This window comes from Ambystoma mexicanum, chromosome 3q, assembly GCF_040938575.1.
Source record: "Ambystoma mexicanum isolate Mex_15411 chromosome 3q, UKY_AmexF1_1, whole genome shotgun sequence".
Lineage (NCBI taxonomy): Eukaryota > Metazoa > Chordata > Amphibia > Caudata > Ambystomatidae > Ambystoma > Ambystoma mexicanum.
Genome location: NC_090926.1, coordinates 623,957,179 through 623,980,925, shown reverse-complemented (window position 1 = coordinate 623,980,925; position 23,747 = coordinate 623,957,179). Strand labels below are relative to the sequence as shown.

At 42.9% G+C, this 23,747-nt stretch overlaps 1 protein-coding gene across 2 annotated transcripts in view; it reads right to left on the bottom strand.

The window, feature by feature from the left end:
• DNAH9 (dynein axonemal heavy chain 9) overlaps positions 1–23,747 on the bottom strand; it is a 1,527,051-nt gene that overhangs the window by 531,317 nt on the left and 971,987 nt on the right. For both annotated transcript variants that reach the window (XM_069654516.1, XM_069654515.1), the window contains exon 46: positions 13,267–13,409. In XM_069654516.1, coding sequence (XP_069510617.1) covers positions 13,267–13,409 — 143 coding nt within the window. The remainder of the gene's footprint in view (positions 1–13,266; positions 13,410–23,747) is intronic.

Genomic DNA, 23,747 nt, shown 5'->3' with positions numbered 1-23,747 from the left:
CTGTTGGAATTAGACAGCGCTTCTTCCTTCCTGTAAATCAGGTTGCATTTTGCGATTGAATGGATTGCAGAGGGTCGAGTTGAGAGTGTTGCCTGCATTGACAGTGTTGTGAGAAGAAACCTAAAATCTGACATTGTTCGGATAAAGTGCAATGTGTGTGTTCCTCATCAAAAAGGCGTGTTCCGTGCATTGTACTGCTTAAAAAGATCAACATTCGCTTTTTTTTTTTGTTTTTTGTTTTTTTTAAAGTGGCACACTCCTCGCCACCCATTACCATTTAACATTACCATGTTAATGTTAATGTTAAAGGTCATTTGTACCGCGCACTATCACCACCGGAGTGGTCCCCTGGCGCTCTGGCGGCTCTGAAAGAGGGAGGGAGGGGTGGGTTAATGGGTGGAGGCTAGAAAAGTGCAAGGTTGCAGTGATGTGCTGTTGGCAGCTTCAGCCCAGTGGTTCTGTCGGCTGGGCCTGGGGTGTATGCGGCCGGTAGTCGTCGTGTGCTGATGTGCGAGTCTATGTGTGTTTTGTTTTGTTGTTGCAGTGTAGTGAAGTGAAGTTCTTGCGGTTTGCTGCGCTAGAGGTTTGTGGTTGTGTTTGATTTGGAGTTTGAGAGCTGTATGCAGAGAAGGAAATTGTTAGTGGTATTGGTTAGTTGGTATCTCTATCCTGGATTGAGCCAGTTGGGCAATGAAACTGGACACATTGGAAAATGTCATGGAAAGAATTACAAGAGAGGTGCACAAGTGCTTTACTTCTTGAGGTTTGAATGTGCCTTTATCTTCTCTCTGCTGGGCCAGATCCTCCAAAGATAAGAACTCTGACTATGCCATGTGCCCAAGATCACACGGCTTTATTTGCTACCATTAAGAACATCTCACTATCGCCAACATATCGTATTGTACGCACAGTACGCTCTATATGCAATTCCGATCAGCACTTTCTGTAGTCCATATTTTTTATATTCTTATATTTCAAATATTATCCTAATTGCTTATATTTTTGGGAGATTTTATAAATCACAATTACATCACTCTATAGTTTAACTTCAAAAATATAATGTTCAACATCAACCCTGTTTAATGCTTCAGAACTGCATGACCTAAATCCATTTGCCATTTGTTTGAATGATTTTTAATTTCAGGGACGTGGTTTATGTCTCTTATCGCCACAATGATGTGTAAGTTATTCCTTGTTTATGGTACCAGTGAAGTCCTGCACACTTTGAAGGAAACGTGTTCTATATTTTGGTTCAGTGATTTTGTTCTCCTTCCATCATAAACGTAGAAAAAAAGATGTTTCAAAAGGTTTTAATCCCCATGTTGCTTTGTTTGTTCATTACCGTTTACAATCAGGTAAACGGAATGCACGTCTTTGCACAACTCCAGTGACTTTAAATGGCATAAGAACTGCACTGGCTCCCAGCATAAACATGCATTTCATTCAAACTGCTATGCCTAACCTTCATATGTCTGAATGGTTCTGCACCTGTACACTGTGACCTTACATCATGACTGGTTCCCTTTGATTCTGATCACATCACCACCAGGACTATCTCCCTGAAAGTGGCTTTACTTTTATCAGACAAAGAGAACGGAAGGTATTGACTTATGGCCCAGACGATTCCACCTATATTCATCCACCAAGCTACCTCCATGTTACAAATGAGGACACTCTTAAAGACCTGGTTATTTATGTAATCCTAGACTTCTCAACCCCTCCTGCCCCCCTTGCCTCCAATCATATTTCTACTATATTAATCTCAGAGCCTTGCAGCAATTCATTTTGGGGAGTGTGCTGTACACGCCCATACATAACGAATACCCCCAAATGGCAGTATCTGGACTTTTGGTCCACACCTGAGCAGTACATTGCAATAACAATCTATAAACACAAGTGTTCTACTATAGTATAATGGATTCATTCTCTAAAATGTATTGTTATATTACATGTTGCATATGAATGGTAAAGCTCACACAGCAATAATGTTCTCTTGTATTATAATGCATTGATTAAATCACTATTATATATCACTAAATGCTCAGCTGAAAGTTTTCAAACTAAAGGAAATAGCAGGGTGTTTTGGAACATTATCGCAAAAGGGCACACACAACTAACGATTTTTGTCAAGCATGACCTACCATCCCAAGCTGGCCCCTCATTTTATATTCTTTAACAACACTGTATTGCAGCATAAACATGGAAAACCATCATCGCATCAAGCAGCATGGAAACAAAATACTCTCCTTCTTATACGCAACATTTGACAACTGTCTCCTCAGCTTGTAGTTTCAAAAAAATGCCGTGCCATGTAAAAAGAGCTTTCAACACAATCCGCTCTTTATGCATAAGGCAAAACCTTATGGTATACCTGGGAGCGGTGTGTTCGCCCTTAGAGGGTTGTACACCCAATTGTTGTGGATGGGTACGAGCTGCATCTAGCAAGTGTCCTAGCCCTGAAGACGGACTCGATCCGAAATGCATTGACATACTAGAATGGTGACACTTGATATCTGGATGCACTTTTGCCTCTCAAGCAATTAAAAAGCTGAAAATTACAAAAAAAATCTTTTTGATATGCTAAAAACAAAAGACAAATGAACAGTTCTATCAGCAGCAGCAGCTTCCTATAAGAGCAAGCCGCGAGCGTACTTCGGGATAGACATGTTTTCTAGTTCCTTTTCTCCTATAGATGTATGTAACCTTATGCCAGGGCCTCAAGGGATGCTCTGATTACCTAGACTACGTATATAAGAACAATATAACGAGTTTCAAGTGTTGTCAACCCAAAACTTTGATGGAGTATGAAGAACAGACCAATAGTTCTGCATTAACTGAACCGTGATACAGGGTTATCAAGCAGTAGTGGGATAAGCACAGCAACACTTTAGTTACAGCTACAGTTAGCCAGTTGCTTTCCAGATACGATCTTCGCACACACATATTGGGTAAAAGGGAATGTTTAGCTCCTTTTAAAAAATGTAAAAAAATGTGTTGGTGTGGTTGTTTGGTTTGATATGTTACATGGCACTAGGTCTAGCGATTCCTGGGTTTCGTACTACCTATTGGGTTTGGTTGAAAGAAATATGATAACTCGTGTTTTAGTGTCCTTAGTTCGGCAGAGTACCATGGGGCTAATGGCACAGTGCGCTTGGGTAGCAGCTGGGACAGTGTGGCATGTTTTAACTCACTAGTCCATGCCCTGCAACATCCCTGTGCACTGCTTGCATCAGAAACCTCAGAATGGCCACTGCAAAGCATTATGCGTGCTAAAATCACCCACAAGTGTGCAGGAAAACCCGAAAAATAGGCCGCTAATCCACTTTTGCCTTTGTCAGTGGTAACACAGAAGACCACTGCCAAAACTTATCATTTGGCTGCCCACAGAGGAAAATCAAACTATTTGAAAAAGCAGTCCTGCATTGCAAGAGAAACACAGAGCTGTTCAAAAATTAGTTTTTCCTTGGCTGTGGAAAGTGCAAAAAATCTTGGTTCTCAAACATCACAAAAGATCCAACATCCCTATTGGGTGTTACACATCACTGCATATAAAGAATTCACTTAAGCACAATGTCAGCAGAAACATATTTGATCAGAAGAAAATCCACATTTAAAGATGCTTGCTTGGAAGAATATGTCAAAAATGGGTGCAGTACCGCTACTCGCCTGCGTCATAAACATCAAAGTATTAAAAGTAAAGACTTGCTATCAGAAGCAATAGAGGAGGATACAATTCAAAACTATATTTTAAAAAGGCTGGAATTAAAAGATTGGTGGATATATTTGTAAATGTTAAAAATGTAATTTGTATTTTAGGATAAGACTATTTTAAACATTGTGTTAAAAGTTAAAGCCAGCTACACTGGGCTTCAAAGACATTCCACACCTTCTCCCAAACAAAGGAATCTTTTCCCCTGCTCTCTGCTAAGGAACTGGCAGGGAGGTGCGAAAGGAAAAGGGAGGAGCACTTTGGCCTGTTGCTTGGCTAGGAGACAAAAGACTCCCTTAGACTCAAAAGGAAATACTAATTCGGGTGTAGGCTGAAACCAGATACCAAAGTCAGAGAGGCCCGGGACTGCTCTCTAGCCCAGCCAAGACCTTGGAGGCGCAGACAAGCAGTTTTGTTTATTCAGAAAGCACAGACAATATCTTTTTGAAAAAAGACTTATAGAAAATTGTGCCGAACTTGCAAAAATATGGAATTTAGAGGTTATTAAAATGAAAATGTTGCTCAAGTCGAAACTACTCTGGAACGTGTGCGATATTCAGAGACAGAATTATCAAAATGTGGACTTTGTAGCAGTTGTGATAATGTTAAAAATATGAAACTTCAGAGGAATATGCCCAGATGGTATGTGCGTGTATGTGAAAAAATTGGTACAGAACTGACACTGAGTAACCGACCAAAAGCGCGAAAAACTGTCATTTGTGAACCGAAGCTCCCCAGAAGATGGCACTTTGACGGATGCGTGCCTTATTTAATTTGGGATGTAAATATGTAGTATTAGTAAATTAGTGATATTATAAATATGCTTTTTGTGAAAAATGACATACTGTACAGAAACAAAGGGGAGGGTTTTCTCCCTGGACCATAAACATGACACATCATGACACACTGTTGCTTCTCAAATCAGGGGAGAGGAAATTCTCTGACCTATTGGCTTCTTAGAGGGTTGGGCATAGTATAATCAGCCTACCCACCCTCTTGAGAAATACATAAATAGGGACTGTTGAGGGCACAGAGGGACCCACATTCACCCATCACTGATCTACTGGCGAAGCGCTCTGAAGGAGAATCCAGATCCAGAACTATCCAGACTCCAGAACTATCCAGACTCCAGAACCCTGAAGCAGAAGGCCCAACCCAAAAAGCAGAACCCTTCTCAGCCGGCCTTTAGAATCTTGCAACTCATTTTAACCCCAAACTTCCAAGGGGCACCAACCAATTCAACAGCCTGGCTGTGCTGTTTGGGCTGCTTCTTGCCGAGAACCTTTGCTAGAACCCAGAGATCCAAACCAGTAGAGAAGAGCTGTACCCAGAACCAACCCATCAGATCCAGTCCAGGAGGCCGTGCAGACCAGAGTGCCTTGCTGAGAGCAGAACCAAGCACCTGAATCCTGTCCTGTGGCTAGCAGATTCCAGTCCAAAACCCTTGACCAGATCCTGACGGGCCTATTCCATTCCAAAGCCAAAGTTGTGAGTATTTAGCATAGAACTGCCCATAGCCATCTCTTAGTTTTAAGTAATCCTATCCAACCCATTCCAACATATCCAGAACTGCATTGTAGAATCTTTTTTTTCTATCTGGACTCCTCTCATCCATATAATCCTGTGATAATTGTAGTGATAATCATCTTTGCGCTAATATATATTTGCTGGAGAAAGGCAAGAGTCTCGGCAGATAGAAACCATCTGGGGGCGCCCCTGGATCAGTGGCTGTGCTGTCGTGTAGCGTGTGGCTTATAGACTCCCTAGTGTTAAGAAATCTTGTTCCTAATCTTCAAAAGCGCATCTTTCATTTTGAAATCTTGACTCTTTTCTGAGAAAAATCGATCTTTACTAAAACCTCTTACTTTTGAACCGTACATGCTAGGAACGAAATCTAAGTGTCCAATGGAAGCTAACATCCTCAGCTTTTAAACTAAGAACCACACTCTAACTCCATATAGGTTTCCTGTAATCGCTGTGATTCTGCATTTGGCTCAATTTCATTCCATATAAAATAGCTATTTGTTGCATTCAATTTCTGAATTCAGTTTCCTATCTATCAGTCATTCAATCATCATTGCTAGTGTCTATCGCAACCTATCCAAAGTGACTCCCACTAGTTCTGAATACAATTTAGCGAATTAAAATCCATTTTTCCCCATTCATTACAAGCCACATTCAAAAGCATTTGACCTGTTTAAAATCATTCCTGTTCTCTCTAAGCTTGCGGGGGAATTGGGATTGAACTGCATTGTTGATTTATATTCCTGAAATCTGTGTGCCCTCATTCCATCTCTTCATATTGCATATTAGGGGGGATTGTGTAGTAACAGGGGGAAAGAGTGATTACATTATCTTTGAATTCTTATCAGGTTTTATTTCTGTGCTGCATTAATTTCATATCATTGCATTTCATTGAACCCACCAAAGTTATTCTTTGCTACATTATTCTTCCCACCCATACTCCTATTGATTAAAGAGATTGTTGATTGTTGTGATACCACCCATTGCTGATCAGTGTATAAATATTAATAAGTGTGATATCTAGATATTGTTCATATTGATAAAAGTGTGATATATATTTTGTTCAATTCATCAAATAAATCTTTTAACTTTGGAAAACAACCTACTTCTTGGTTCAGTGAGACCGGGGGGGATTTAAAGAGAGGGTGTTATATAAGGGTACATCATCCAGAAATAAAAACTTTAGACATAAAAATATATAAATAAGAGTTCCAGCTGGGCATCACACACTAGGCATTGACTTAGGTGGAGTTCTGGGTTGAAACCACCGACAACGGAGCCAAAGTGTTGGCTGTAAATTCAAAGGCACAAACCATAGCGTTGCAAATGTTCATGCCCTTATCTCTTTTCTGCTGAACTATGTTCACAATGGAATTTGAAATATCATCAATAGGGACTTTAGCCCAATGACGCTGAAATTTCTTAAGAGCAGGTGGTTTAATTTTGACAGAAGAGCAGAGCAGGGAAAAGCAAAGGGAATAAAAAAAATGATCAGACCATACCATAGCTAAGGAATAATAGGTTGAGAAATAAGGAATATTAGTAAAAATCATGTCATTGGTTTCCGCCTATATGAGTGGAACACTTTGGGTACTATTACTGTCTTTCCCTGCAGCTGCCACAAATACCTCCGGGGCAGGGTGAATCAGCCTTATATCCCAAAGACTGCAGTGGGGATGTTCATCTATTTCTGACCACGTCCGCTGAACATGCAGGGCTTTGAAATGCACCGCCCAATCAGTTGTGGAAACATTCATTATGACCAGTTCCTGAAACTAATCCAAAGGGTTCCCTCACCATACTATTGAACTCCCCGTGCCACCATCTCCGGCCCTGTCCAAAGCTCATGCTCCCCTGTGGCCTGCCCTCCATGGACCCAGACAGTTGGTTTCACCAGAATCTGAGCTCCCACTGGAGCATCCCCATGCAAAGCCTCACCTGGAGGACAAGGGGAATAGACAAGGCCATGCGTGCCATCAACCACAAGAAGATGCGAGCTGCAAGCGTGGCCCTTTGTCTAAAATTACCCACGGCCAATCTCATCACCAGACAATTCTCTGGCTGTGTCCCAAATTGACATCATGCCCAAGATGGACCCTATGAGCGGTGGCCACACAGATGGAGTCAATTTCTTGACGTTTAAAGAAAAAACAGCATGGCAGTACCCACTGCTGGTTGGAAGGCTTCACCAGCTAGTTGAGGTAGGGAAATACCACACATTCCATCACCTTGGGACTGATGTTAGGCCACAGTGCAACACCCTGAACTGCCAGTGCTGGCCCATGTCACAAACCGCAGAAGTATTCTGCTAGCCTCTCAGATGTAAAAAGGGCCTAGACTTCGCTGGCTCCCTTTTTGGGATGAGAAAATATCTCAAGTAAAACAAAAGTAGGGTGTTTTCCTTCACGCATTTCATATACAGCACTTTTTAGGACCTTCTGATATCCTTTCAGGAAGAGCTTAGTTTGTTATTTCTGATAACTCTGCTGCTCTGTTTAACAATCTGGGGGAAAGTCAAGAAGGGAAGAGTGTAATCCCTGTGTATAACCTGTAGGACCCAGTGGTCTGTTGTCACAGTTATCCACTCCTCAGTGAAGTCCACCAGGCCGCCCCCAGTCTATGAATCTGTCGAGTTTGCAGGACACATTAAAGTGGCAGCCATACCAAGACGTTGCAGGATGGTTTCCCGATTTGTTCTTGCCTGTGCCTCTTGCCAGTTTTCTGAAAGTCTGGCAGCACCCTAGTACACTTTCGGCAAAACATTGCTTCTGAGTCATAGCTGCTTTTGAGTGGCAGCAGTTTGGGGTTACCTGAAAATCCTCAAGACTGGACATTCTGCCTAGAATCTTTTTAACTTTCAAAAGGTGTAGTTTACTTTATCATCAAACATCTTATCCACTTTAATATTCCCTTTAAAGGACATGTCTGATGCCTTTTCTTGTACATCTGGTGAAAACCCAAAGACCCACATCCAGGCATGCCACCTGTTACCAGACAGAGTGGCCATATCATCTGCCAACTAGATATATGTTGTTCAATCTAGCCAGAATCATGTGTCTGGAAGCCACAAATCCATCAGCCACCACCTCTTGCATTGACCCTCGGCTTTTGATAACCAGGATTTCAATTGAACTGTCCGGCACCTGCCAAAGGGTCAACTACTTGTGGCTGCATTCAATGACCAAAATACCAAAGAGACAGAGGTAACACATTCTTTGTCATAGCTTCATTGTGCTTGGACTCTCTATCAGGGGGCAAAGTTGGAAAGGTGGCAGAGCACCCCCATTAAATTTGCTCTGAGAGCCACTGAATGATCAAAGAGTTACAAAGAGTCACCTCTCAGTGATCCGTGCTTTCCGAGAATGGTTGTGCCAATTAAGAGTCGGGCAGACACTGTTTTCTCCTAAGTATCCATGATTGAATCCTTGAAGCATTTGCCAAAGGGCAAGAAAGGTTAAACTTCTTTGGGAACCTTCACCATCACATCTGTGATGTTACCTTTCTCACCATAATAGCAGTGTCAGTTGCCTGAACGTCTAGGGCTCTGGCCCTTCTTCTCATAAACCTCTCATGCAATAAGATTTCTGCATTAGGGTCTGCAGGCACTCTTTAATAAGGCACTGTCTCAGGCGAGGCATCAAGACCACTTGCTTCATTTAGGCCCCCAAGGAACTCAACCTCCATTTCACCATGACTGTTCTCACCAAAGTTCTCTCATTCCATGGAATAGTGATCCTCCCAGTCACCTGCCTCACAAGGCAAATACCTTCCGGCACAAAACCACGCTTGGATCCTCAGCCTCAAATTCCTTGAGCAGCCACATCAGTCCCAGCAACTTGCCTGGCAGTGTGCCAGCAGTATACAGCACTGTACTGGAACCCAGTGGCATCGTGTTCTAGGCTCTCAACACAAAAGTTAGTCTCACTGTGATACGCATCAAATATTTGAGGCTGTAGCTATAGCATTGGGAGCCCCCAACAACAAAGAACATTGCAGGGCCTACTTTGTGGACCCACTCTGTACAGCAGCCCTGTATTTGTAGGTTGTATTTGCATTTATCTACATTTATAAAGCACTTTTGGAAAAGTGCTGTACAGTAGTATTTAATAATATGGTACAATTCAAATGCGATAAGAAAATTAATTTTGAACAGAGCTGAATGAGGTTGGTAACAGTACAGAGAAATTAAGCTTTAAGACAAGTTCAGAAAATGTGGTAGGAAGGAGAGGTACGAACAGACAAGGAAAGGGCATTCCAGAATTTAGGTGCTAGGAGAGAGGAGGATTGAAACTGGGAGGAAGCATATGGGGGTCAGGGGTGAGTAAAAGGAGAAATTGAGAGCAGCGAGTGAGGAAGGGATAACAGAATGAAAGTAATGATGAGAGAAAGGGGGAGCAAGACCATGAAGACATTTGTATACTATGCAGAGGAAATGGAAGGACAAATGTGAATGAAAAGGAAGGAGAGACATGGAAGAAAAAGAGGGCAACAAGGACACAGTTGGAAAAGAAGATAAATGGCTGAGTTATAAATAGAACAAAGTAGGGTAAACTGGAAGTGTGGAATGCCAAATAGGACAAAAGAGCAATAATAAAGCCGGGAGAATGTAGGTGAAGATGTATGGAAGTTTGTGTCTTGAAAAGAAAGGAATTGGTGAGCTCTCAGAAGGTTAAACAAGTAGAAGTGAAAAGTGTGGGCAGTGTTAGTGATAAACAGAAAGAGTGAAAGAGTTGTGCAGATAACTACAAGATTGCGATCTGACGGAAAGAAGGGAAGAGTAGGGGGAAATTAAAGGCCAGTTGGAGGGGAAGGGACAGCAGATGTGGAAGGGCAGAAGTGAACCTCTTCTTTTTCAGTGAGATTCAGGTGGAGAAAGTAGCTCATCCAGGATTGTATGGCGGCAAGACAGCAAGAGACAGAGCTATGATGGGAGTCTGGAAATTAAGAAATAAAGAAGATGGGAGAGTCATCAGCATAGAAATGGTGTGATAGGTTAAAGGAGCTAATTAAGGACGAAACAGGGAGAGTGAAGAGAGAGAAGAGTAAGGGGCCAACGACCGATCCCTCAAGTAAACCATAGAAAAGGAGATGAGAAGAAGAGGAGTGACCAGCCCACGAAACAGAATAGGAGCACCAGAAAGACTCCAAGTCCTCCAGTGCCATCGGCTCTCTTGCGACCAGTGTCAGTGTTGCCAAAACAGTCTCTTCACCTAACCTGACTGTGGGTTACGCACTGGAGTCATGTGAAAATACTCTTTTGAGACCTTATTGGAGGCAAGACATTTCTGTTGAGAATGTGACTAGGATTCTATGTGCCACTAGAAGCAAGTGAAGTTACTTGAAGGCGTAGACACCTGATGGTTGTTTATTTTGAATTCACCACCAATGTTACATTAGTAATATTTCTGCATTTCTAATGGTATGGGTTATACAGTCTGGAAACCTTAATACACGTAATGTTCTGAAAATATTAAGTTGCAGGAGCATGCCCTTGAGCACTCACTTATCCTCCATGGTGAATAAAAAAGTATCAGAGTGAAATATGACATATGCTTTCTACAATGGAGTGGATGCATCTCCTAATGTTTGTAGTCAATGAAACAATAGGAATGACTCACCTTTCAACTGCACCTTTGTCCTATATCAAGGTAATCATACGAAGTTCTTCTCTATTAAAAAATAGATGCTTGAGGCAAGCCATGAAAATATTTGTCTAATTTCTTTGCAGAATAATCACAGAGATGAATTTGGATCTTACTTATTGCGACACATTTGGAAGTGGAAAGGATGGAATTCAATTACCTGGACCTGTAAGTGCCTAAAGATATTGGGCCCCATTGGAAGTCTGGTGGTGTGGAAATAAGGGTGCCGGTAGCAATGTCCTGACACCCTTTCAGGACCGCCAGACCACGAGATTGCCGGTAGAAGCCGGATCTCCCAGCAGGTCTGAACTGCCGGGAGTACCGGCCCCTGCTGGCATAGTTTTCACAGAAGCATTGGCACCATTAGCAAGTGTGCTCGTGCTTCTGTGTCCCCATTCAGGTGGAGTCCCATGTACAGTTTCCACTGCCTGACATCCTGTCCCGTCGACACAAGTAATATCCCGGTGGCACTGGGATGTCAGGGAGTGAAAAAGCGTTACGAGGTCGGTGGCAACCTGCCAGCAGCACTAGTGGGTTACTGCCAACCTTGCAATGAGGCACATTGACTAGTCGGGCTATTTCCTCCATAATGGGACAGGAAGGCTGGGATTTCAAAATTGGACACAATAAAATGGATTACCTAAAATCTATGCTCATACCGGCCACAATCTACATATCAAATTAGACTGGTGGCCTTGGAGAAAGTTATGTTAAAATTACTGATAGCACCACAGGTAGCTATTTAGAACTATATGGTGCTGGTGAATGGCAACTCAGTAACTCCGGCTGTTAGGCATGGCGTTAGGATGTTTGCATAATGTTCTGTGGTTTTCTTTGTTCCTAATAAGCAATGGTAGAGGGTTGCAAAAGCTTGAGCCAGACAGGAAGAGTCTCAAACACTTGTTCTCTATGGGGTAATCGAGGTACAGCCAACTGCATGGTTGACATTTAATGCTGGTATCTGGAAAGGATGTACTTTGTTACCTGAATTGTAATGGTGCTGGTGGATAAAGCATGTGAATTCCAAAAGGATGTTCTTCATCCCTAAGGAAGAGTGCAGGGTACTTAAAATAGGACTATTAAAGAGTATTCGTCAGCAAACAGTCAGCAGCATTCTATAGCCTATGGTGTCTGGCAGATAGACATTGATGCACGTCCAAATAAAGACAATTGGAGTTATCAAGAGCCAACACCACCAACGCTAAAACTGCTTTGACATTAAATAGGAGAGTGATACGTTATAATGCAAGATACAAAAAGCACCATTCTTAACACCTGGGCAAAATGGGGTCTACAGATTTTCTTTTTAATGAAGATTTCTTAATTCCTTCACATTCATGACTGGTGTAAGGCATAAACCCAGAAAAGGTAGTCAATTATTTTCAAGATTTGAGCAAACGTGGCATGCTACCAGTACCTATGCTACCAGTACCTGTGCTTTGTTTCGGCTTATCATTATTCAGGTAATCGCATAACTACCTTGGAACATGTATTTCTTACTAAAACATGGGTGGTTGAAGACTGGCTAGGGATTTCTAGTTCCTCAATTGGTTTCCTCAACAGTTTGGAGAATATGGCATGCTTGAGTGGCTGCACTCATAGCCTTCTTGCGGGGTTCAGTTGTGTTTCAGAAGGCAGCACAGAGGCTTTGTTGATGGCCCCTTTCAGGAAGTTTGCTGAGCAAGATTGTATAGAAAAGTCTGTATCCATGTTCTTACTTGACATATTTAGGGTAGTTCAATGTTTATTGTCAGGACCGGGGTAAAAGGTCAGAGCATGGTGAGCAGCGGCCATGGGACAAAAGGAAAGATCCATGTTGTGATTAACAAAATGAACCTAGCTATCTTGGAATCAAAGATGGCTAGTTGTCCACAATGCCATGGTGTTAGTGTTTAATGAGAAATGTTTAATGATTCCAGATTGACTCTCTAGCAACAAAATTAAATAGTTATTTTTATAACACACTCAGGCACATCTTGTCTCAAGTTTCATATTCCTTGGATCTGTTTTTTTCTGCCCGTGTTGTTGCAGATTTACATCAGGATGGTGAAGATCAACGATTGGTAGGCATATTTGTGGAACATCCGATAATAACTCTGGTGGCACCAAATTCAATTTAGATCTTGATGACCACATGCACGTTCATAAGCGGTGTATTCCTGATAACCGTTAGATTATTTCAGATAGATATACCTTTTAATGCAGGTAAATGTCTTTTAGGCATTGCATGCATCAGATGCACTGCCACAGAAGCTAGAGTTCTGGAGGAACGTTTGCTGAGTGGTCATGATATTGCATTAATATCTGTATTCTTACTTTGCAAGACCAGTTTTTGTGATCCCACATTTTAGGAAGTCCATTGAGAAATTTGAAATAAATTAAGCTTGTTACCTTCAGTTGCCTTCGGACACGGTCAATGAAGAATTTCCAGCAATTTTCTCTGGTGTCCATTAAGCCTTGACTCTTAACTTCATTTCTCACTCCTCCGATGATGTTCTCAACTTCGTCATCTGGAAACAGGTCAGGAATTTCACCTTAAAAATAAGAGTTCAACATTTTCAGAAACAAATGTCGAAATCCAAGAAATTGTTCAACCATGAACAAAGTGTTAAAAAACAAGATCAAGTGATTTGTTTTCATTTGATCCCAATAAAAACAATTAATATTTAGAATGAGCATGCAATCAGGATATGGTTTTTTTATCGGGTGAGGTCTTTTAAAGCTGGAAACCAAAGGACTTTTAAAGCTGGAAAACGATGAACAATATGACCCTATAGTTAAGGTGAAACCTAAGATAGATTGTCTTTGTGAAAATGAAGCTTTGACTCGTTCGACATATCTGCATGACATTTTTCAAAGATCGTTTCTGGTCTGGGACCCCAAAATGTAAATGTTTGGTGCAAAGTTGTGGTATGGTTTAAAAATAATAAAGGATCGAAAAAAAAGGTGTTTTTACAGAGATGTTGTTACATTTGCATTGCTTTTCTTTATGTGTGATTATGTGCATTCATTGATCAGGCGCACAGCATAAACTGCTAGATGGATTTGCTTCAAATGTGTGACAGGTTGGGCACAAAGAGGTGCAGGTGTGCCTTTTGGTGATTTTGAGCAAGAATGTCAAGTCGTTTTGTAAACGTTTGGTGAAGACTATGGTGCCACCCACGCCAACATATTGTATATATCTCCATGGTGCATTACAGCAGAAAACCCGCCATGTTTTATGGATAAGGTGTTCTGGTCAATATTTCGCTACATTTCACTGTGACATTGCAGTAATTTCACAGTAAATGTTCACAAAACAAAGGATAGGGTCCCAGAAAATTCTTTTTTTAAAATGTATGCTAAAACTACAAATATTGCACCCATTCTCGGCCCCTTTACTCATTATCGCAAAGTGGGCTACAAACCCATAATGTGGACAAATCCCATGGTGCGTAGCTTAGAAATATAGTGATAACATTGAATATGGCACATGTGATGGTAGAATGTTTTATTCTAATGGGTAGTTTTCCCATGGCGTGTGCTGTGCTGTCATCTGTAAGGTCATCAGTGTGCTCTAGTTTCCTGTGATGTTATCAGTGATGTCATTGGTGAAGTCACCAGTGATGTCATCAGTGCTGTTTTGGGGTCTGCAACATACATTTTAAGGGTTTTGTTGTCTTAAACCATCACCTTAATGTCACTTCAACTAAGAGTGTTCATTTACACATAGAAATATATATGGAGAGGCTTAAAGAAACAAAAATGTTTACAGAGGAAGTGATATCTCTTTACATCGTGTCCAGTTGTAAAACTACCCAAAGCAAGTCATGTCAACCCTTTGATTCATGGGGAATTTTGCTTTGAAGATTGGATAATGGCGCTCTTTCAAATGTAACAAGTTCCCAAGCAAGTTGTTCTCCTCTTGGTCAACCTTTTCTCCATAACGGAAGCCAGTACTGATTACAAAGTGTAGCCGGTAGGTACTTTTAGGGTCAGTATACTATATGATGACAGCCTTCCACATACTAAGGTATCAGGCCGCCTCTCATAATTCCAAGTGGATGGTCTGTGTGGAGACCTATCCCTTCAATTAATAAGTATTAACATTGTATTATTAATGGAGCCTGGTACATATCTATGGATTTATTCACTCATTCTGTTAGAATCTAACTAGACTGCATCATGCTGGTTTTGGTCCATGTTGGTCATCAATAGAGGGTCACAGTTTTACCATCAAGCCAATATGTGCATAATGAGAGTAATCGCAGGGCGATCATTTTAAGGCAGTATGACAAATCGAGGGAGTTTGTCCCTTCTTCCCAAGGGGGATGCCCCAGATCCCCCTGTGAGGCTAGAGAGGTTAGCCCGCTCTGCAATACCCATCCCCCTAGAGGTAGAGGCAGGTGGCACCTCACCGGGAGATCCTGCTCATTAGGGGACAAGAATTCCTGTTCCCGTGAGGAACTCCCTGAACCTGTGTACATGTACATGATGGCTTACATGGGATGCTCTCAAATATATTAAAAGGTTTTACAGCAGAACTGAGATGAAGAAACTCTACAGAGATGACATCAGGTTAGTGAAATTTATCAATCTACTGAGACAAGTACTTTGATTAATGTAGTTGCAAAAACCCACAGTGAGAGAAAAGAGACACAAACAGACGTTGCCCTGGGAAGCTCCTGAGCTGCACAACACCTGCAGGAAGCAGGGATCTGACAGCCCGCCAGTTTTGAACTCGCTCAAGTGCAGTGAACAGAACTCTAGAACGACGGCATAGCCACAACCTGAGAAACCAGATGGGCAACGGCCCAGGAATAGGTGGTGGCCAGACCACGGTCGAGGACCCATGGTGGACCGCTGGCCTAATGAAGTTTGCCTAAACCAACATGTATGTGAAGCCCCAAGAGACCTGTTCACCTAACCGAGTACTGGAGAGCAGAGAAGAGTCGAGAAATCAGGCAGAGAGGCACCGCCACAATGCAATTTAAGGAAAGGCACCAGAAACCAATGCTAAGCAAAAAGGATTCCAAGGAACCAGACTGCGGAAGACGTAAACCTATCGAAGAAGAAGGTAACGGGGGGTATGGAAGTCGCAGGGAGCCTCAAGAGGGGAATCAGTATATCGGACAGCCAAATCATCTCAGTACTAATCTTGAAAGGAATTTAATCCTAAAACAAAGTGATATAAAGTCTGATAACACAAAAGAACAAGCTATTGTGAACCTGAACAAATGAAGAGAAAGACCAGTGATCACAATTCCCTGGGAGAAGCGAAAAGAGTTTGAATTAAACAAAGTCTGCTAACAGGAACGTGCAAACCATTGAAAAGCTAAACAATATGACTGGGAAGCCAGTAATAATAACACTGTGGAAAAGGGAACAAACCGTACAAGAGATGCAAAGTTTTCAATGTATTAGCTATGTAAAAGCCGCTTGACATATAAGCAAGAAGTGGCTAACATAAGGCCATGAATTAAGCTATTTACATGCAAAAGGTTCGAATCACAAACACTGGCCTCTGGAATCTATATTTTCATTTCTAAACCCACATGTACACTACATTTTCCTGCATGTGTGGTTGCAGTTCTGTATAGACATGTATATGTGCCTTTCAGTACACCAGGATTTGTTCAGTGTTTTCCTTTGCACATTAATGGATTCCTTTCTATCCAGGAGCATGCACATATACCTACATGTAAGGCTTTCTGTCTCTGTATACTTATGGCTGGAGATGTACTATTCTCCATAACAGATTTTAGTTGACGACCCTCTTCCCTCCCGCACCACATATAACTCTGCCTAGGCATTGACAGAAAGGGAAATGCAGTGAATTTGCACATTGCACACTTCTTAATGACTAAAATGAATTCTTTCAGCATGCATTTCGGTGCACAAACATCCAGTCTATCTATGGCCTACACGGACTTCCCAGATTTTACCCATGTTTCAAAATGGAGCAATGTGGGGAATTGTGGTTGATTTACCTTTTCACATGTACATTCTGTTTGGGAAAATCAGACAGGTACCCAGTCAGGCAGGTATCATGCTGTCAGCAAACCCTCAATTTAGGGGCCCTCTTTGGAATCCATCAACAGAGCCAGTTGGTAATTTCTCTATGAGCTGCTCTGGCTTTCTTCTCTCAATGGACAGGTCTCATGGACTGGTCTCTGTCATCTCCTAAGAATCTGATATCTTGCTCTGCAATCTCCAGTTTGTTCCCATTCAGTCTCTTTCTCGCCCACTATTCCATACTCCATCCTTCAGTCCTATGCATATCCCATTATATTTCCCTCTAATCCCACCCCTGGTTTTCACAGAGGATTGTTTTGGTTTCCACATGACCAAAAAGGTGGTTGGGGGGTTACTTTTTCTGAAGAGAACCTAATTTTGTTTTTATGCACTAACTTCTAACTCACCTATGCTCCCTTAATAAATACTTTTTTATATATTTATACTTTTTGCTTATCGAGATGAACATTTTGATAGGTTATATGATGAGATTCGGACAATTTTTGATGATTTTACACATTTTCAACATTTGTAAGCCCCTTCCAAAATGACAACATATACATCTGTTTCAAACTTCTGATAAGGCTTACTTGTATCTACAAAAAATCAAAGGCTCAGATCAATCTGAGCTTTCATTGTGAGCTTGCATGGCCTAATTTTGTTTTGTACACATTTTAAGTGAAATGTGTGTTTATGTGGGATTTCTTTTGTGTGCTATTGAAGCAGTTCTCCACAAAAGGGCAGCGACAAAACATTGCCTCATTTCCCTCTCCCTACAATGACCTTTAACCTCGACTAATCCAGGCAGATGGCTTGTATAGTGCATCTAATTGTCTGTGACCTGATCTGTTAACCTTTGATAGGCTAATGCATATTTGGCATTGATTGACAAAGTGGTGACCGGTTCTCTTTGAAAATGAAGCCTTATGTTCATTAATGGGTGCCTGAAGTAGAATTAGGTTGCTTATCTGCCTTGAAGCATGTCTCTTATACAATGAAAGAGCATTTCAAAGTGGTCCTAATTACATTTTATTGTCAGAAAAGATGGCTTATCTTCTGACCAGCTCCAATTGGATTGGAGGGCCTGAATTCTTCATGTAGCCAAATGTAACTCCTGGTATGACTCGGATCTCGTCACCCTAAAACGCAAGTGCAGGGTGGCAGAGAGGAAATGGCGTGCTTCATGTTCATCCTCTGACAAACTTGCCTGCCGCCTGCTCCAAAGGCAATACCGTCTCTCCGTTCTCACCAAGAAGAGAGCCCTTATCCAAGCCCGCATCTCTGCGGCATCTAACAACGGCCGAACTCTTTAAAATCTGCAAGGAGCTTGCCAACCCTGCTGCAGTCTCTACCTCTCCTGTCCCCTCCCAGGCCCTCTGCACTGCACTAGCCTCTCAATTCATCTCTAAAACTCAGGACATCCTGTCCTCACTCTCCTCCTATCACCTCCCTCCCTCTCTTCCCGGCTCTTCCTCTGGCCCTTCTGCAGCCAACCCTCCTCCCTCCTTCTCTGCCTTTCCCCTTTTTTCTGCTGACGAGGTTTCCAGACAAGTCCGATCTATGAAAGTCTCGTCTAAACAGGTTCACCCCTGTTCCTCCAAAACTATCAAGGACCACATCGACTCACTGGCTCCTGCCCTGGCTGACTTTTGCAACCACTCCTTCGCCTCTGGAGTCTTCCCATCCCCCCTCAAGCACTCCCTTGTGCACCCTCTTCTTAAGAAACCCTCTTCTGACCCCTCCTGCCCAGCTAACTATCGCCCAATCTCCATCACTCCCTTCCTGGGCAAGCTCCTGGAGAAACTGCCCATCTCCCAGCTTAACCTCCATGCTGAATCTGTTGGTAGTCGTCATGACCATCAATCTGGCTTCAGAGCTGCCAGAAGCACGGAAACTGCTCTCCTGAACATCCGTGAGGACCTGCTCTTGAACCTCAACTCCAACATTCCGTGTGTTCTCATTCTGCTCGATCTCTCTTCTGCCTTTGACACTGTCAACCATGCCATCCTGCTCAACCGTCTCCACGATAATCTGGGTATCACTCGTCAGGCTCTGGCGTGGCTGACCTCTTTCCTTTCCAATCGACCCTCCCAGGTCCAACTGGGGTCCTTCCTCTCTGACATCTTTTTCTCCACCTGTGGTGTCCCCCAGGAATCTAATCTCTCTCCCGGGTTGTTGAACCAGTATCTGGCACTCCTTGCCCACCGCATCGCCGCTCTCTGCCCCAACTTTCAGTGCTATGCAGACGATACCCAGATCATTTTCACGCTACCCTCGGCCTCCTCCTCTCCTTCCCTCATCTCGGACTGTCTGTCTGCTATCCAGGAATGGTGTGCCGCCAATGACCTCTGCCTTAATGCCAGTAAGACTGAGATTCTATTCATCGGCACACCCACTCCTTCCTTCCCTGCAGCTCTCTGGCCTGCCTCTCTTGGCCCTCCTCCTGCTCCTACCTGCAAGGCAAAAAACCTCTGGGTCATCTTCGACTCCACACTCTCCTTCTCTCCTCATATCTCTGACGTCTCTAAGAAGTCACACTACAAGCTGCACCTCCTCAGAGGTATTCTTCCCTTCCTCTCCTTCCCCCAGAAGCTCACTGTCTCCCGAGCCCTGGTTCTCTCGAAGCTGGACTACTGTAACAGCCTCTATCTTAATCTGCCTGTCTCCACTCTCCGCCCTCTGCAACTCATCCAGAACAGAACTGCAAGACTTGTCCTTGGCCTCAAGCCCAGGGACCGTATCTCTCCAGGACTGAAATCTCTACACTGGCTCCCAGTGGCTGTGAGGATTAAGTTCAAAACCCTCTGCATTGTCCACAAGGCCATCTGGGACCTGGGGCCTAAATACCTTCAACTCTCTCTTCCTAAATATCTTCCTTCCCGAGCCCTTCGCTCATCCGTCTCCAACTCCCTCAGGGTTAGCCGCTTCTCGAAGCAACGAGTTGGGGGTAGATCTCTCTCCGCAGCAGGGGCCTCCCTCTGGAACAGCCTTCCTGCCTCCCTGAAACTCGAGGAGAACCATCTCCGGTTCCGGAAGCACCTCAAAACCTTCCTCTTTGCTTCTGCTTTCTCTCTCCCTCTCCCCTGCTAAATTCTTCACTGAAACTGCACTGAATTTGCAACTGGGCCACTCTCACCGACCTCGGTCCAGGGCCCAGCCACTTTCCTCTTGCACTGCCTCCCTGGCAACCCCTGCACTGCGGGACTGTCTCTGTATCCCTACAGCCCCCCCTTCCCAGCACTTGTCTGCACTTACCTTGCACTTGCCACCAGCTGGCCCCATTTATTTTTATTCTACTTACTTTGTACTGCACTTCCCCTCTCCCCTTCCCCTTGCACGTTTTCCCTTCCCCCTACCCCTGCACTTGCGCGATCTGAATGACACCTGGCCTAGTAGGATCGTTGTCTGTCTTCCCCTTTTTCCCCCCTCCCTGCCTCGTCGCGCCTTGAAACACTTGTATACAGGCGCGTTACAAATGCCATATCATATCATATCATATCATGTATGTGAGTCTAAATTTCTGGGCTAATTCATGCTTGTAAATATAAAGACAAGTATTTCCAATTCCATTTCTCTGCATTTATTTTTTAAGTGATAAGTATATTTTATTTGTATATGTTGTGTGAAATGTCTGTTAAACTATATTGCACAAATAAATAAAACACTATTCTCAGCAGCCTGGAAATATAATGTTAATCACCAGGTTCAGGAATGTCATTTCAATTTTCTAATGCAAGAACGCAAAGTACATATATATGTGAGAAATGCATTGAACTCTAACATTGTGTCTAGTCTTATCAATCGTGATGTTACTTTAAGTGAAATCTTGCAGTCCTAAAAAATACACATTGTTTTCATGAGCTGGATCTTTTAGGCTCAAGAAATCCCAAATGGGAGAGAAGTACTTTGCCAAGAAGACCTGTGTAACCAACAATACGTTAAAAAATGGAAACCTTACTTATACACTTTTTGTGGATTAGTGTATTCCTTGGGAAATGCACTCTAAAATGTGACAATGCTATTGTTGAACTCCCAGCTTCACCCTTTACGTTTCTTACAATGGCTGGAGTGAAATAGTTTGTACATTTGTATTATGAAGTCTGACTTCCTTATAAACATGACATTTAGCAGGAGTCAAAAATCCCCCCCACACCCCCCGAGTCAGTACATCTTAACCTTCTTTCTCTTGCCAGAAAGGCCCTTTTATTTTATTGATTTTAGACCTTGTGTTTTTCTAGGAAATGCCAAACAATGGCATTGCCATCAAAACAATCACATGTTAAACACTGTTTAGTCAAAGGAACCAGCCAGACCTTTCATGATTAAGCTGGAGGTAAATGCAATGTTTAGATTCCACACTTCTGGAAGATGTTAAGCTTCACTTGCTAAATAAAGGACGAGAGAGGTGGTTGGGCCCTTTACTTCAACATTCATATTTTTATTACACCCAACAAACAATGTCCACCTTGACAGGGCTTTTGCTGACACCGTTATCAAACTTGGCAAGGTATTTATAGCCGATTATGGCCTATTGGAAAAATAATATAAATCTAAGTGGCAAAAACAAAGATGATACTTAAGAAAACATCTACTGATGTCCTAAAATGGTGGCTTGTCCTACATTGCATACTCTTAAAGGGCTCTGCAGAAAATCCAAAGGGATAAGAGCCAGCAGATGCCACAAATGACATTGTGCTTGTGCCAGTACACTATTATGCAGCAAGATGGTGATCGCTCCTCAATTTGGGCAAGCACGTTTTTGGCTCCTAACCATTACCAAGTGTCTCCGTGTTTAGCATAGCAGGCGTATGACTCCTGTACATTTCTCAGTGCCGCTTTGTGTTTGGTACAACAGTGCTTTTTATTTAATGTATTTATTTTATTTTTTTACATTTGTAAAGCGCCTAAACTCTTGGGCATTGAGGTACTGAAAAAGATCAGTTACACGTAATGTACATTGTCAATACAGCACGTTTGGCAGGGTGGACCCAACGACTCGGGCAAAGAGATTTGGTAGCGGGAGATTTCATAGGTGGCAATGTTAGGCAAATAGCCACGTTTCTGAAGGCTGCGTGGGATTCTTCTGCTCTCAGTGAGGGTGTGAGGGTATTCCAGTGCGTGGCCGCAAATGCCAGTCACCTGATGCATCCTCCTATGGCTCTTTTGACCTTAGGTTGAAGGATACTGTGAGCGTGGGCTGACCTTACCAGTCTGATGTTGCTTGTTCTGCTGATACTTTGTGTCAAGTAGTCCAGGGGCCTTGTTCAGGAGGTATTTGTGCGTGATGGTGAGGACTGTAAAAATAACCCTTTCTTGAATGGGGAGCCAGTGCACCTCTCTTCTTGTTGTTGAGATCTGTTCCCTTCTCGAGATGTTGAGTGCAGAGCGAATTGCATTGTTTTGAATTACCTGCAATGTATTGATGTTTTCTTAGATGTACCTGCATAGAGAGCGTTGCAGTAATCAAGTCTGGCTCCAGTTATCGCACGTGCAATGGTGAGGCAGCTCTCAAGTGTGAGGAATTGTCTAGCTGCATTGAGGAGCTTAGCGATTTAAGATGCTGCCACGGAGATTGCATTGACCTGTCTTTTGAAGGAGAGTGTAGCATCAAGGTACACTGCAAGAGTTTTCACTGAGCCGAGACTGGCATAGTAATACCGTCAATCCTGAAGGACTAGTAGTCGGAGAAGAGTTTCCTTAGCATAATCTCTGTTTTTTCATCATTCAAACATAGTTGGTTCATGGCCATCCAGGCCTGGATGGTCAAGTATATTCTGTTGATTGCCTCTGTGTCAGTGTCATGGTGGGGGCTGACAGGGGAGGAGGATTTGAGCATCATCAGCATAGTTGGTGTAGACTATGCTAATGTCATCCAAGAGGTTGCAAAGAGGCGTAGTAAATATATTGTATAAGGTTGGGGAAACGCAGGACTCTTGCGGAACTGTGCCGGGAATGGGTGTAGGGGGTGCACTGGCCAATTTTGAGAAGACTTGTATTGATCTACCTTCAAGGAATGAGGCTTGTCCATGCTGTGGCTTCATGTGAAAAGTTAGCAGCGACTATGAGGTGGTGGCAGATTATTTTATTGTCTACTAGGTCAAATGCAGCTGTCAAGTCCAGGAGGAGGAGGAGGGCTGCCTTTCCTTAATCTTGGAGCTCATCCAGTTGATCATTTAGATCTAGCAGATCAGATTCAGTGCCATGGTCTGGTCTGAAGCCCAACCGACGCTTTCCTAAGATCTGCTTTTCTTTTAAAAAGGGTTGAATTTGGTTGTAAGCAGCTCTTTCCAATATCTTTAAGAGGAAGGGTATGGTGGTGATTGGGCAGTAGTTATTAGGCATTGTTGGGTTTAAGGTGTTTTTCTTTTTAACAAGGAGAGGACCCAAGATTCTTACAGACTGTCTGGAACCAGGTTGGCTGAGAAGGAGGCATTCACGAATTTGGTGATGAATGGTACTAGGAGGTTGGCGTCGTCTTTTATGGTTGTGGCTGGACAGATGCCCCCTTTACATCTCGAGGGTTTAAGGTTTTGGATGATGTTGGTGGTTTCCTCTGCTCTGATTTCTCTGAACGGAAAGGACGGGTAGGTGGTTTGGCAGAGGGGGGGTGTCCAAGTTAACGGTGTGTTGGCTTTGACCAGCTCTTGTTTCTGATGTATCTTGTGCTGTAACGTGCACATTTATGTCCTCATGGCGGCCTGGATGCTAGAGCGCCATAGCTCGTCTTTGGTAATGGTTGTGGAAAGCACGGCTGGTCTCTAAGCATGCAGAATATTTCATGGGAATTGGAGCTGGCATTTGTAATTCTGGTTTTGTAGGCAGAGGTTTTGGCTATCACGATGGCACATTTATATTCTTTGGCAATTGTTTTAAAAGCC